General features: G+C 46.2%; 1 protein-coding gene across 5 annotated transcripts in view; it reads right to left on the bottom strand.

Annotated features, from left to right (window-relative positions):
• Positions 1-16,079, bottom strand: part of GGA3 (golgi associated, gamma adaptin ear containing, ARF binding protein 3) — a 730,897-nt gene that overhangs the window by 191,066 nt on the left and 523,752 nt on the right. For all 5 annotated transcript variants that reach the window (XM_085617036.1, XM_085617040.1, XM_085617038.1 and 2 more), the window contains exon 11: positions 4,500-4,754. In XM_085617036.1, coding sequence (XP_085473162.1) covers positions 4,500-4,754 — 255 coding nt within the window. The remainder of the gene's footprint in view (positions 1-4,499; positions 4,755-16,079) is intronic.

Below are 16,079 nucleotides of genomic sequence, written 5' to 3'. Positions count from 1 at the left end.
CTTTTTGACCGTGATGCTTATATGAAAATAAAAAAATTTGTTTATAAAAAAAAACAATATCAATATTATTTACAAAGATATTACCTCAAAAAACGATATTCTTGCCAACTAATATTTAATTTCCGTGTATTTCTTTCTCCCAATATTTTTAAATCAATATTTTGTCCAAACACCAATGGAAGTCGCCACTAAAGTCAGTGTGGAACCCAAGACCCAAGGTACTAAGGTTTTAGATGGTACAAAGGACAGATCTGCCCACAGTAACCTAACTGGAGGCCCCTGCGGATCTTTGGGGCCTAAAGGCATGCAACAGTGAACTGGAAGATTGCCCAAACAAAGCCGCATGGTCAACTTAGGGCCTCGGGCATACAACTGAGAATCGGTTCCTCAATTGTGAATTGGGACCAAGATTGAGTAACACCTTGAGGCTCTTACGATTCTCTTCAGACAGGGAGTAGCAGAATGGGGTTGAATCCAGCGTTACCTTCTTATGTTTTGTTTCCGATTTGGACTTCGATTTACTGGACCGCTTTGACAGCGAGGAAGACCCATAGCTGGATCAGCCCAGAGAGAGCTAGCTGTGACTTCTTTCGATGTTCGGCAACTTACAGCTTTGCTTCACGGTCGCTAATTTCTGTCAGCACTGAACACATTCATACAATGTGGAGAAAAAAAAACATAGCTAATCTATACACAGAAGGGAAATGTTAATGTTAATGTTAATGTTAAGGAGAATTTATTGAGCGCACTGACACCATAGGTTTCCTGGCGCTGATAGACTACCAAGGCAGAGCAGGGGAGACTTAGCGGGGATGTGAAAAGAGCAGAGTTTTCAAAGATTTCCTGAAAGGCAGAAGGCGAGACTCAGTCTTAAGGGAAAGTGGGAGAGAATTCCACAGCTTAGGTGCCAGGTGGGAGAAACTGCGTCCACCTAACCTAGAAAATTTGACACGGGGGATAGCCAGAAGCTGGAGATGAGTGGACCTCAGGGTACGCGGGGGACAGTAAGAAGTAACCAAGGACTTTACGAAAGCCGGAGAGGAACCAGTCTGGGCTTTGAAAACCAGGCAGCAGATCTTGAAGGCTACTCTATCACTGATAGGCAGCCAGTGTAATTGATAGAACAGAGGTCTGGCCGACTGCCATCTTGGAATCTTGAAGGCAAGTCTAGCGGCCTGGTTTTGAATAAGCTGTAGCCTGGACAGCAAGGATTTTGGGAGGCCAAGGTAAAGGGAATTGGAAAAATCCAGACGGGACATCACCAGTGCTATTATGACCTGTAGTAAGGCTTCCGAGGTCAAAAGGTGGGCAACTTTCCGTATTCTGTAGAGCTGGAACATACAAGTGGAAGTTACGGCGCTCACCTGGGCCTTGAGACTGAGCTCAGAGTCGATAATGACCCCCAGACTCTTTACACGGTCAGCTGGAAGGGGCGAAGGGCCGAGCTCAGGGGGCCAGAACTGAGGGCCCCAGAGGGAGGCGCTCCTCCCAGGAAGGAGGAGCTCAGTTTTCCCAGGATTAAGCTTTAGATGGTTTTGATTCATCCACTGCTGGATGTGTATCATGACTGCCTGGAAATTAATAATAGCGTCAGGGGTAGTAAGGGGAAAGACAATTTGTAACTCATCCGCGTAGTTAAACACGGTGACATCCCACTTACCCAGAGAATGGATGAGGGGTTGAAGATACAAATTGAAAAGGAGAGGGGACAGAGAAGAACCTTGGGGGACACCGCAGGGTGACGGGACGCTGGTGGCTCTGAAAGGGCCCAATTTAACAGCTTGAGATCTTCCCGCAAGAAAAGACCTGACCCAGGTCAGAGCGACCCCACGGATTCCAGCTGACTCGACACGGTGGAGTAAGATGGCATGATCCACCGTGTCGAATGCTGCTGACAAATCCAGAAGGACCAATGCCTGGGGAGAGCCTCTGTCAGCATTGCTTCTGAGGTTGTCCATCACGGCAAGGATGACCGTCACGGTGGAGTGGAGAGGTCTAAAGCCGGCTTGATTAGATTCTAGGAAGTTGGATTCCTCAATGAATTGCGAGAGGCAGATGGTGACATGTGCCTCCAGGATCTTAGACAGGTAGGGCAGGAGGGAGATAGGTCGATAGTTTGCGAGGACCCCAGGGTCCGCGCCAGGCTTTTTCAACAGAGGCACTAGGATCGCCTCCTTGAACGACCTGGGGACTATTCCGGAGCTAAGAGAAGCATTAAGTAGGGGTAGAACACTGTGCGGGAGAGTGCGACAAACCTCGCGGAGCACAGTAGGGGGGCAGCAATCCTTGGGGGAGCCGGATTTCACACGCGTGGCCAATTTGGCTAAGGAGTCGGGATCAAGGGTCGGAAAACAGGTCAAGATAGAAGTGTTAATAGAGGGGGCTGCGACAATAGCCGTCGAGGGAGAGTAGGGAATAGAATTTTTGATTGCCGAGATCTTATCAATGAAAAAAGAATTCAAGGCATTGCATGACTCAGCAGAAGGGGCCTGGTTGGGGAGTGTCCTGGCATCAGATGTCAATTCAGCCAGAACCTTGAATATCTCTTTAGATTTATTAGGGGCAGTTAGTATTCTCTTAGAGAAAAAAGCAGCCTTGGTGGTGGTAATGGCTTTTTTATATTCCTTACGTGCAAGGACGTACATCTCCCTATCGACGCTCAGATAATTACGTCTCCACCTACGCTCCGCTTGACGTAGCTCAAGATGTAGAGATTTTAGAGCTGAATTGAACCATTTGTGAGAGTTGCTGTGTCGGGAGCGGGGAAATCGAGAGAGGGGGGCAAATTGGTCGCTAGCCATTGTAAGCCAGTTGGTAATATTGGCATCCAGAGCATTAATATCTAAGCTGTCACTAGAGGGGGGTTGAGTCTCAGTGAGAAATGAAAGAAAAGCAGGAAAGTCGAGCGCATTCCATTTCCTGGCAGTCCCGCCGTCTAAAGGCGGGGGTCTCGCCGGACCCTTCACCAAGATGGAGGACTCGATCAACGAGTGATCAGACCAGACGCATGGAGAGACAATAAGGCCAGAGAGTGATACCCCCAGCGACCAGATGTGGTCCAAGATGTGACCCCCGATATGAGTGGGAGTAGTGACATGCTGGGTCAGATTTAAGCTGAGGAGTGTCTCAAACAATTCAGAAGCATGGGGGCCGGCGTTAGCCTAGTCATACCAGTAATTAAAGTCGCCAAACATGGCGATGCGAGAGGAAGCAGTCAGCAGAGCAGCAAGCTGTTCACAGAGTGCTGCAGGAAACAGAGGCATGGATATAGGGGGGCGGTACAGGACAATGAGAGTCAAGGCTCCCGCCCCAGAAGCAAGGCTGATGACGAGACTCTCGACCTCGGGGAGGCAAAGCGAGGAAGACGCAATAATTTTAAGATCTTTGCGTATAATTGCTGCCACACCTCCGCCGCGGTGGGCTGTAGACCGGTTAGCATTCAACATATAATAGCTAGGGGGCAAAGCTGCCAGGATATCAGGGAGGGAGGAATCAGACAGCCAGGTCTCGGTGAGCAGCAGGACATCAGGGTTCTCAGCTGTCAGGAGAAGGAATATATCGAAATAATGTTGGGGGAGGGAGCGTGTATTAAGCTAGAGTATGCGGATACAGGACTCAGGCGGGGGCGTGGCGCACAGAGCCTGATGTGTGAGTCGTGGTGAAGGCGTATCAGCCGAGATGCCAAGCGAAACTAGGCGACCCCAGGTTTTAGAAGAGAGTGCACAAGGAGGGTGCTGCAGCGCTCTGAGTGAGGCAGCTGAATAAGTGAATCCAGAAGCAGCATTCCGGGGCCCTGGGCTCGTCAGGCCGCGGACGGGCGCAGACGGACTTAACTCAGGCGCAACTCCGGCGCGCCTACGTCGCGCCCGCTGCGCTCGTCCGCTGCGCTTCCGAGGAAAGAGGGCCATTTTATAGGGCTGAGGGCGGGAGGGGCCGAGCGCTAGTCCGCTCGCCTCGCTTCCACTGCAGGCTCCTCACCCAAGATGGCGGCCAAAGTCAGGTCCCGGGCAGCGCTATGATCGCCAGCCACGAGACAGATCAGAACAAGTGCGAAACTAAGAGCCCAGTGAACATATACACATAAAATCGACCTGCACAACAAAAAAGGGGGTTAACAGACAACGTATAGTAGAAATGCACAATTCAATATTAAGATCGTTTTTTTAAAAACAAAATACCCAGCTTACCGAACTTGCAAGAGATTTTGCTCATATAAGCAGGAAAGAGGCAATTTTTACAAATACCAGAGAAAAAGGCACCTAATCCTTAAAGCAGAATAATATACTCTGCTCACCGACACAGTAATAAAGACAGCCATAAATAGACATCACATCCACACACAGCTCACCCTTACACTGAGTAAGACACACAAATCACCAGTGCATTTCAGAGAAAAAACACAGATCGAACACAGATCGCACACAAACGCACGCACATGCATGTGAACAAAAGCATGTACACACACATATATACACACACACACACAAAGATGCACTTACCTAAACACAGAAGTTCCTCGTCAAGAAGGGACAAGGAGTTGCTTGGAGATCTACCTTGGCTGGAAGTACTCTCTTTCTGACTGAAGAGGCCACTTCGAGGATGAGCTGAAGCAGCAGGGGGCGGTGGCAGGAAGGGGATCTCTGACTGTAGAGGTGCTGGCAGGACCAGTTGTTCTGGTGGAAGCACGGGCAAAGGAGAAACCTCCAATCCCACAAGGTCAATCAAAGCACAAGTTTCATTGGAAGGCTGACAATCTGTAGCACAGGAAGAAGTACATTTAAACTGAATTTGTGCTTATTTATGCTGCGACCACAGAGGTGAAAGAAGCAGAGATAAGAGATTAAGAGAAAAGGACTGAACGTCACCTGTATAAAACTTCGTTCATAATGGGATATCTGTCTCAGATTCACAGCCATTGAGTATATCCCAGCACTCAGCAAGGACAGCATGTTAAAATATTCTACATATTTTAAAAGTCTTCTGCCATTAGCAGGGCACTCTGTCTATTTTAGAAATCAGAGCTCTGTTTATAAGCACGAATCACATAACGGCTAGCAGCAACTGTGGCACCTCAGTTAAATATTGCTGAAAACTGTGTGTGGGCTGGCTGTGAATCGGATGGCTGTTAATATGAAAAGAATAACAATACTGGAGAACTTCTGTTAAAGGTAAGCAGCATTTCTTTCTAGAGCATGTTATCCGTCTCAAATTCACAGCCTTAAAATAGAAAAATAACCTTCGTTAATCCCTCCTCGGGGACCTGAACTTCCACCTCGAGAACAACAACGACACCAACTTCACCACCCTGATCGCCAACCTCGGACTCAGCCAACTCGTCACAACACCCACCCACTCCGCCAGCCACACGCTTGACCCCATCTTCTCCGCAAGCCCCCACGTCGCCTTCAGCTACACCACCGAACTCCACTGGACCGACCATTGTTGCATCCACTTCACCTTTTGGAAACCCACCACGCACCAATGCTCCCAACAGATGCCTCGCCGCTGCTGGAGCAAAGTCACCGAAGACCAGCTAACCACCACCCTAGCCCGGAGCCCACCCGCCGACCCCAGCAACCCCGACTCTGCCGCCTGCAACCTCAGACAGTGGATCGACCACTGCGCCAACACCCTCGCCCCGCTCAAGAAACCCTCCAACAGCCACACCAGCAAGAAAGCCAGCTGGTTCACTGAAGACCTCCAGGCCTCCAAGTAAACCTGCCGTAATCTAGAGAAGAACTGGTACCATGAACGAACACCGGACAGCTATGCAGCCCACAGGGACGCCACCCACAGACACCATCACCTCATCAGATCCGCCAAAAGGGCCTCCTTCAAAGACCGCCTAGACAACAACGCACACAACAGCAAAGAGCTCTTCAACATCATGAAGGAACTCTCCAACCCCAGCTCCAACACCAACGACATTCCACCTTCGCAAGACCTGTGCGACTCGCTGGCCACCTTCTTCCATTGCAAGATCACAGACATCCATGACAGCTTCAACACCACGACCACCCCGACTACCACGGAGACCTCCGCCCCCACAACCACCATACGCACCAACCGCCTGTTCTCCTGGACCAACATAAACGACGGCGACACCAACAAGATCATGAACACCGTCCACTCCGGCTCTCCGTCAGACCCATACCCACACCACATCTTCAACTAAGCCAGCACCGCCATCGCACCCCATCTCCAGAAGACCATCAACATTTCCTTCGAGACTGCAACCTTTCCGCAGAGCTGGAAGCATGCCGAGATCAACGCCATACTCAAGAAACCCAAGGTAGACCCCAATGATCTCAAGAACTTACGGCCCATCTCCCTGCTCCCGTTCCCGGCGAAGGTCATCGAGAAGACCGTCAACAAACAACTGACCCGTTACCACGGGGAAAACAGCATCCTGGACCCATCCCAGTCCGGGTTCCGCAGCAACCACAGCACCAAAACCGCCCTCATCACGCCACCGACGACATCAGGACCCTGCTAGACAATGGAGAAACCGCGACCCTCATCCTCCTAGACCTGTCAGCCGCCTTCGACATGGTCTACCACCGCACACTACGCACACACCTCCACGACGCCGGGACCCAAGAGAAGGCCCTAGACTGGACCACCTCCTTCCTCTCCGGCAGAACACAGAGCTTCCGCCGCCCCCCCCTTCCGCTCCAAAGCCACCAAGATCATCTGCGGCGTACCCCCAGGGCTCATCCCTCAGCCCAACGCTGCTTAACATCTACATGGCACCGCTCGCCCACGTCGCACGACTGCACGACCTCAACATCATCTCCTACGCCGATGACACCCAGCTGATCCTCTCCCTCACCAAGGACCCCCACACCGCCAAAACCAACCTCCACGAAGGAGTGAAGGCCGTCGCCGAATGGATGAGGAACAGCCGGCTGAAGCTGAACTCAGACAAGACAGAGGTCCTCATCCTCGGATCCACCCCCTCGGCCTGGGACGACTCCTGGTGGCCGACCGCACTGGGAACAGCTCCAACACCCACCGACCACGCACGCAACCTAGGGGTCATCTTTGACTCCACCTTCTCCATGACTAAGCAGGTCAACGCCGTCTCTTCCTTCTGCTTCAACACCCTCCGCATGCTCCGCAAGATCTACAAGTGGATCCCCACCGAAATGAGAAGAACGGTCACCCGGGCCCTCGTCAGCAGCAGTTTGGACTACGGAAACGCCCTCTACGCAGGAGCCTCGGCCAAACTCCTGAAACGGCTTCAACGCATCCAGAACGCCTCTGCATGCCTGATCCTCGACATCCCTCGCCGCAGCCACATCACACCCCACCTGAGAAACCTGCACTGGCTGCCCGTCAACAAGAGGATAACCTTCAAGCTCCTCACCCACACACACAAGGTACTCCACAACACCGGACCAGTGTACCTAAACAGACAACTCAGCTTCTACATCCCCACTCGCCAGCTCCGCTCCGCCGACCTCACCCTCGCCACAGTCCCCCGCTTCCGAAAAGCGACCTCCAGCGGCAGATCGTTCTCCCACCTCGCCGCCAAGAACTGGAACACCCTCCCCACCCACCTACGGCAGACCCAAGACCAGCTGACCTTCAGAAGACTCCTCAAGACCTGGCTCTTCGAGCAGTAGCAGCATTCCCCACTCCTCAGCGCCTTGAGACACTCACGGGTGAGTAGTGCGCTTGATAAATGCTATGATTGATTGATTGATTGGTATAGAGCCACGCTTAAATAAGCCACCTAGCAGGCCAAGCCAGTATGTACTCTTCTACAACACTTTGTACATTTTAAAGGTCCCTGTAATGCGCATAAAGCCATTGCACTCCTTGATCCCCTAAGTGACCTAAGAGAATCACAAGGATGGGGCCAATACCCTTCTCAAGTAGATTGTACATTTATAAAAAACAGAAGAACCATGAGTCTACAATTCATATTACAGTGCTTTTAATGTGTGTGCATATCACTCTTTTATCAGTCCAGTGCTTTGCTGTCTTGAGTACTACGATAGTGTATTTCAAAGCAAGCAAACACAGACCACATACATTACCTGATAGGGATGAGGTCCAGGGGGTAGTTCCGTTCAGACAATCCGGAATAAGTTTAGGACATTCCAGAAATGTATATTCTCACCCATGCACAAACATTTAGGGAGAGTGATTCACGAATGCATCCACTGCTGCATCTTGCCACAGAAATGGGGAAATTAATGCATAAAGACAATGCAGGGGAATACAACCTGACTATTCACCTGGCCAACCCCAGACACTCACCATGCACATCTGCCAACAGACCATGTCTATATGCCCATTGTTGCTAAGGGATCCTTAACTGCTAACCCACCTCCAGGAAATGTAACTGTGACACTGCCACCTAAGGGGTCAACAGTAAGTACACAGTGCACTCAGGGCCGATTTATATGTTAGTGGGAATGGGACTTCGTGCAACAGCTTCCCACCTCGCCAACATAGTGGTGCACCTGCCTAATCAATTTCAAGCGGACCATCAGTTTGTCCACAGCAGAGACTACTCTGTCTCCACTATGGCCAAACTTCCCAACAGCCCAGGAGAGATGGGGCTGTTGGAGAAATGCCTACATGACCAGCCGGTCAATTTAGATGGGCGGACATGTAGCCATATTTTACGGTTTCTCACCGCTAGGCAAAACCTGGAGGGACAGTAAAATTGTAAAATTATAATGCCCCATTCGCCATGGGGGAAGACTCCCATGGCGAGGGAAGCATTATTATTTTTCTTTACAAAACGAAAATCCCATTTTGAAAAGCAAAAAGAAATACTCTGTGCTACAGAACTGCGTCCTGCTGCGCAGTCCTGTAGCACAGAGGAAAATGCATTGGCAGGAACCTTTGTGATGGCGACTCCTAGCAATGCTTTTAAAGATGATCACCTGCCTGGTGGCCATTTGTAAATGAGGAGGGCGAGTAATTTACTCCGTCCCATGGAGGAACTGCGGGCCGTCTGCCCACTATCTTGAGTCAGATATACCTGGGATAGAAAGCGGAAACCATTTGCCTTCATTGTGTCACAAAACGTTCGATATATATAACGAGTAGCTGTACGCTCCCTATTCTTTTTTTGTCATCAATGTGAAACCACCAGTGTTCATGCTACTGACATTGTGACATGACATAGTGCAAGTGGGGATATTTGGGCGTATGTTGTAAATAAGTGAAAGCAGGGACATAAAATTCAGCATGAACACATATTTACATTCTCCCCCACCTTCACAAATGATTGATACCTGATCTCTAACGCCGCCATCGCCAGGAGTCATACCGAGCAGAAAGTTGTGCCGCCACCGCCAGCCATTTCCAGCGCCGCCGCACAACGGGACTACGAATCCCGGCAGCACCAGCGGCGGCGCACACCACGCACGCACGAACAGCGCCAGGAGGCGCATTTAAACAGCGTCAAGGCCGGCGGAGCGGGGGGAACTCACCTGATCTCTAACGCCGCCATCGCCAGGAGTCATACCGAGCAGAAGGTTGTGCCGCCACCGCCAGGAGTCATCGTCAGCTATTTCCAGCGCCGCCGCACAACGGGATTACGAATCCCGGCAGCACCAGCGGCGGCGCACACCACGCACGCACGAACAGCGCCAGGAGGCGCATTTAAACAGCGTCAAGGCCGGCGGAGCGGGGGGAACTCACCTGATCTCCAACGCCGCCATCGCCAGGAGTCATAACGAGCAGAAGGTTGTGCCGCCACCGCCAGGAGTCATCGCCAGCCTTTTCCAGCGCCGCCGCACAACAGGACTACGAATCCCGGCAGCACCTGCGGCGGCGCACACCACGCACGCACGAACAGCGCCAGGAGGCGCATTTAAAGAGCGTCAAGGCCCGCTACACGGGACGCGTGCGGGCGTGTGCCGGGCTAAGCCCGGGCAAAGGGCGGGCCGTCTGTGGCCGTCCGGGGCAGACCGTGGCTGGGCTGGGCCACACCCTTTGGCATTTACTACAGGTAACCTGATCTATGTTATTGCCATTCCAATTCTGTGAAAGTGGTGCTTTATATATTTCGAACACACGTAAATCATAAAGGATGTGCAAAACTACACCGATGGCTACCCGTTCCAGCGCAAAATCCAAAGCTCAACCAAAAACCCCTTTACCAAGCCTGACAGCAATAGACAGGATGTTACAAAAAACTATAGGGGTAGTTGTCAATGCGATTTAGAGCACTGAGAGGCGGCTGTCACTACCTCCTAGTTTGTGTTTGCAAACTCAACAGAACCAAGACTCTGAAGTACATCCAAACATTGCGCTGAGCATGGCATATTCGCAAGAATCAATTCTTATGGCTTCATATGCGGATTTTCCTGTCAAGGACTCTAACTGTGTTATTACGTCGCAAACTACACCTCCCGACGAGTTTATGAGAGGGGAAAATAGGCTATCTCTTACTCCCAATTTAGGGTTAAATGAGGAGCCTCCGAGTATTATTAATGTGTCTGATCATTTGGAGGAGCCAATTAATTGTGTAAATAATGACACTAACACAGTAGGATCAATACATAATGCGATCCCCCTACAAGGAATACAAGGAAAATGTTTAAAAACAAAAGCTGTACAGAATAGGAATTCAAAGGGGGAAACTAAAAGGTAACCATAAGAAATCTGTACCACTTTCCCTAAAGGAAAAAGGGGAGAAAAGTAAGCCACAAAGTAGTATTGAAACCATTAGCCATGATGATAAGCCCACTATACAAGAAGGAATTACATTGACAGATCTGGTAGACTTTATGATAAAAATTGAGCAGTTAATGAAGTCTTTTGTACTGCCAATCGTAGGAAGATTAAAAGTACTTGTTGAAAAAATTGAGGGTTTAGAAAAACAGGGGGTAGGTAATTCAGAAACAGTGGAACATTTGAGTACACTAATTAGACCTATAGCTGCATCCATTATTAACAAATCAGATGACGTTGCTATCAGTGTTTCAAACCCACCAGAACCCACAATTTTAGCGGCAAGGTGTGATAAGGTTCGTGTACCCCATATCTCACCTATGGGGGCAAATTTGTTAAAACATAGGGATTTTGGATGTAAAGGAACTGAGAGAGAGAAAGGTAAGGGACCCATAGGGAAGGAGGGAATGACAGATTTGAATATGATTATTTGAAATAAGGCTCTAAACACATATGATAAGGCCAAAAAAATACATATTGATCTCCCCCCCCCCAGTCAGTTCCTTATACAGTAGTGCTGGCAGGGGTAGCAGAGCTGAGCAATGGAAAGGAAGAAAATTATCAAGAACTTAAGAACAAGGTAATGCATTGGCTGAATTACAACAGACCTTTACCTGGGCAAACATGTGTGGAAATTCTAAATGTTAGGAGAGTACATTGGATTGGTCAGAGGCATAAAGATTTACCAGGAGATTGTATTATTGTAAATCTAAGAGATAGAAGAGCGGTGAGTTTTATATGTCATTGGGAACCTAATTATGATACAAGCAGAATTCAAACTGTAGACCTGACCTATTTCTATCCATTAATGAATCCAAGGAGAGCTAATACATGGTATCATGGGGAGCACAGGTTTGGACATAGAGGCAATGTCAGCCCAAATTTTGATATCCCTTTAGCAAATAGATTTCATATCTGGCAAGGGTTAGAAGATATTGACTGACTTAAGGGGGACCACAGACCCATTGATCTGATCTCCAGTGAATGGAATGAACTTGAGGACCGAGGGCTGCAAAGTACCATCACAGACACAGAGACAGAGATAGTTAAGGTGATTGACATTAGAAAGAGGCAAGGCCTCGTGTGGCAGCAGAGCCCACAAATTGAGGTACCTCGTGAGGAAATAACATATTCAAATATTAATAATGACTTAGTGGTTGATCAGTCTAGTGGGGAGGTATGGTCTTTTCTGAGTTGGAATATTGCAGGGTTGAGATCTAAATTGGGCAATGAAAATTGGGAAAAATTGATAAGTAATTATGATGTGATAATCCTCCAGGAAACCTGGACAACTGAACCTGTACATGTCAATGGATTTAAAACGTATTTCTCCCCAGCAGTAAGCTCACCTTATGGTAGGGCCAAAGGAGGTTTGTGTACCTACGTTTCAAATCTGTTAGTAAATATCAAAATTGAGTTAGTTTTTAATAATATATATTATCACATTATAAGGATCACAATTAATAAAGGTTTTTTTTTTTTTAGTGTTGGTTAATTTTTATAATAATATCCAAGGAGAAGACTCAGATGATGTTTTTAGATTATTAGGAAGTAACATCACTTCCGCTAAAGGGAGAAGGTCCAAGGACATTTGTATTATTTGGGCTGGAGATTTTAACTGCCCAATATGCAGAAATGCAGAGAGTGGGATATGTGGGGTAAAATTGGATAGAGACATTGGCTTTAGTCATTTTGAACATTCCAGACGGGGGGGATTATCTAAATGAACTTATATTTGAGAATGATATGGACTTTGTAAACAGGTTGACTAGTCCAGAAGTCCCCTTTTTACCAACGTTTAATGGCAGAGGGGAAAACACAACCATCGATTATGCCATAATGACTTCTAGTCACAGGGATATGATACAGAATTATAGTATTCTGGATTGCCCGCTTAGTGACCACTTCCCTCCAAGTTTTAAATTAAGTTTGAGATCTAAAAAATATCGTGGTAGGGCCAAATCTAAAGTTATAATAGATAATATTACTATGGCCCGTAAAAATGGATATGCTCTAAAGTGGACAAAAATGTCCCCAGTTGACTTTCAGGAGAAATTAATAAAAAGTATGTTGCCCCAATTTTATGTATGTACCGATGAGAATGCCAATGATTCTGAGATCATTAATAATTTTTTGATGATTATTGACCAAACAAGAAAGTTATTATGGGTCGGTACTAAAGGTGGGAATACAAAGCAGAAGGGGTGGTTTGACTCTGAATGCACAAAGGCATACTCAAGTCTAAAGCAGGCATTACATGCTACGGAGAAAGACATTGGCCTAATTAGAAACTGTAGGAATGTCTATAAGCAAACCCTTAAAAACAGGAAAAATGCTTTAAAGATTGAAGCACGGGATGCTTTATGTGACGCTTCGTTAAGTAAAGACTCGGCTTTATTTTGGAAAGTTGTTAATGCCCCTTTTTTAAATTACAGTAATGCAGACCCACTAGATGTGGCAATTACAGAGAGTGAGTGGGCTGAATACTTTGCTAAGCTGTATTCCAACGCACAAGATAAGAGGGAATGTGCTAATGAGAATACCCAAATGGGAGCATGTACTCACACTAGTAGCATACTTGTACCCGAAATAACAGTAACAGAAGTGCAAAACTGTATTGATGCCTGCCTGGCGGGGAAAGCACCCGGCCCTGATGGGGTTCCTGTTGATTTATTTAAAAACAACAGGGAACTATGGGCCCCAATTCTCACACGTCTTTTTAATGCTACCTTAGACAAAGGTCTCCTCCCATCGTGGTGTGAATCCCTGATAGTCCCTATTTTTAAAAAGGGTGACCGAGAAAACTGTCAGTGTTACCGGCCAATATCACTCCTGGATTCTACGATTAAAATCCTAGGAAGAATAATTCTAAATAGATTACATGTATGGGCAGATGAAGCTAAAATTTTAAGTGACCTACAGTATGGTTTTAGGAAAGGGCTTGGAACAATTGAACAGTGTTTGAATTTGCATATTTTAACTGAAAAATATACTAAAGCCAAAGAGGGACGAATGTTTTTAACTTTTGTTGATCTTACCTCTGCATTCGACTCTGTAACACATAGTAAACTTTGGCTAGTAATGAGTAACATGGGAGTAGACCAACTAGTTATTAATTTTCTTAGAGATCTCTATGCAGGAGCTTCGGCCAGAGTCAGATATGGAAAAAATGGTGAATGTACTAGATCTTTTGCAATTAAAAGGGGTGTACGTCAGGGCTGTGTCCTGGCACCGTTCCTTTTTACACTCTATATTAACAATGTGGAAAAAACATTGATAGCTGAGTGTAGGGACGTGCCGATGGTGGGAAAAAGATCAATCCCAATTCTGCTATACGCAGACGACGCGGTCCTGATGGCTAGAACACCGCAGGCCATGCTAAGATTAGTTACCTCCTTTTCTGATTTTATGAATCAGCTTGATTTAAGTATAAATTGCTCTAAGACATTTACCATGCACTGTGGGTCGGGTGCACAGAGAAAGAAAAAAGTAATTCATATTGGATCTACCCCAGTAGAGGATGTTTTAACATTTCCCTATTTAGGGGTGTTAACTGATAGTACAGGCCTATGGAACAATACAATTAAGACTAGGAAATTGTTGTACTGTAAATCTATTATGGCATTGAAAAATGTTAGTCGTAAAATAGGGAGGAAGCCAATTAAAGATATGTTGACTGTATATAAAGCGACTTGCGTAGCTATTGTTACTTACGGGGCAGGCCTGTGGGGGCATGCAAATGTCAGTATTCTGCAGGTGGTCGAAAATAATTTTATGAAATATCTCCTAGCGGTCCCACAGAGTGTCTCGACATATGTTTGCCATGTAGAACTTGGGGAGCCATACTTGGAAGATATAATAAAAACTGCACCAGTTCTACTATGGCATAGAATATGGACTGCGGATGAGTCTGGTCTAAACCGAATGATTATGGAAAATGCGATGGGTTTAGAGAAGTGTGGAAAAATTAGATGGCTGAACTACATTAAGTATTTCTTCACACTATTAGGCATGGGGGATTACTATACAGAACCATCTAGTCTATGCAATATATCTAGGAAATGTCTAAAAGAAGGATGTATGACCTACTTGCATGAGACTAGAACTAGAAATGAGATTAAGAAAACCACGGTGGCAGCCCACGAGCAAATTGTTTTTTGTAAATATCTACAGCCGTATCTTAAGTTATTGATGAGTGACTATGAAAGGTTTTTGTTAACATGGTTTAGATTTAACTTATTATTTAGATCACTCAGCTTTCCAGCTATGAATGATTGGTCAAAAATTTTGATCAAATGTCCCTGTGATGATTTATCAGTCCAATCTAATATGCATATACTATTCTTCTGTAAGTTTTATACAAGACCCAGACGAATGTATGTTGTTCCTTTGCTAAAAATCATGGAAATTAATTGTTGTCGCCCTGCCTTTTTAGCTGTACAGAAATTGGATAGTATTTTAACAGTTGTATTTATTTCCTTATTTCTTAAAAATGTTTTTAAACTACGAAAATCAATTGTGATCTGATTGTATGTGGATTTTTCTCTGCGTGGTGTCAATGACAGTAATTTTATATTTGTAATCTTATCTTTTGTACTTTTATGGTTATTCTGTTATAATAACCGAATAAAGTTTACTTGAACTTGAACTTGATTGATACAGACTCTGAAAAACTGCAGCACTGGGAGGAACTGAAAAAACCCATGCATTACCAGATGTTAAGCATACAGCCCACGGAGAAACTATTAGCCAAATTAAGCACCACTCCTAAAAACTAAGTAAAGAATACTATCTGGTAAAGGTAGGAGGTATAATCCAAAGCTTTGCAAAACAATATAAAGCTTTTGATACCGCCTTTGATCTGGAGAAATTACCACTGTAAGGGAACTACAAATAAAATCCAGTGCTCAATAACGTCTGAGGTTTTGTTTTGCTTGTAGTTAACCACGATGTGTGAAAATAAATAATCCTAAATACAATTGTGCTAAGTAAACTCGATGGGTTATGCTACATACAGATTATTTGAGATTCCTCAGAAGGAGGGATAGTAAATCCTGGATGAAATACTAGAAGACAAGTACCCTACCTGAAATGAAACTGCAACAAATGTTTCAATTTAAAGCAAGATACAATTCTGAGAACCATCATATCTCTACAAATATCATTGCAATGTATTTCTGCAGACAAACCCTCTGTACCAATAATATGGCACCAAAGCAGATATGTGTCCAATAAAAACTGTTCCAACTAAGATCAGCTTCAAAGGCTTGAAAACCAGCAATATTTGGCTGTCTTAGATTAAAAGAAAAAAACATGAATTCCCCTCTTATCATAGTGCATTTGGATCACTATGTGTAAGAAATTGGATTATTAATGGA

This window comes from Triturus cristatus, chromosome 7, assembly GCF_964204655.1.
Source record: "Triturus cristatus chromosome 7, aTriCri1.1, whole genome shotgun sequence".
In the NCBI taxonomy this organism is placed as follows: Eukaryota; Metazoa; Chordata; class Amphibia; order Caudata; family Salamandridae; genus Triturus; species Triturus cristatus.
Note: the sequence above shows the minus strand (reverse complement) of the source record. Positions and strands in the feature narration are given on the sequence as shown.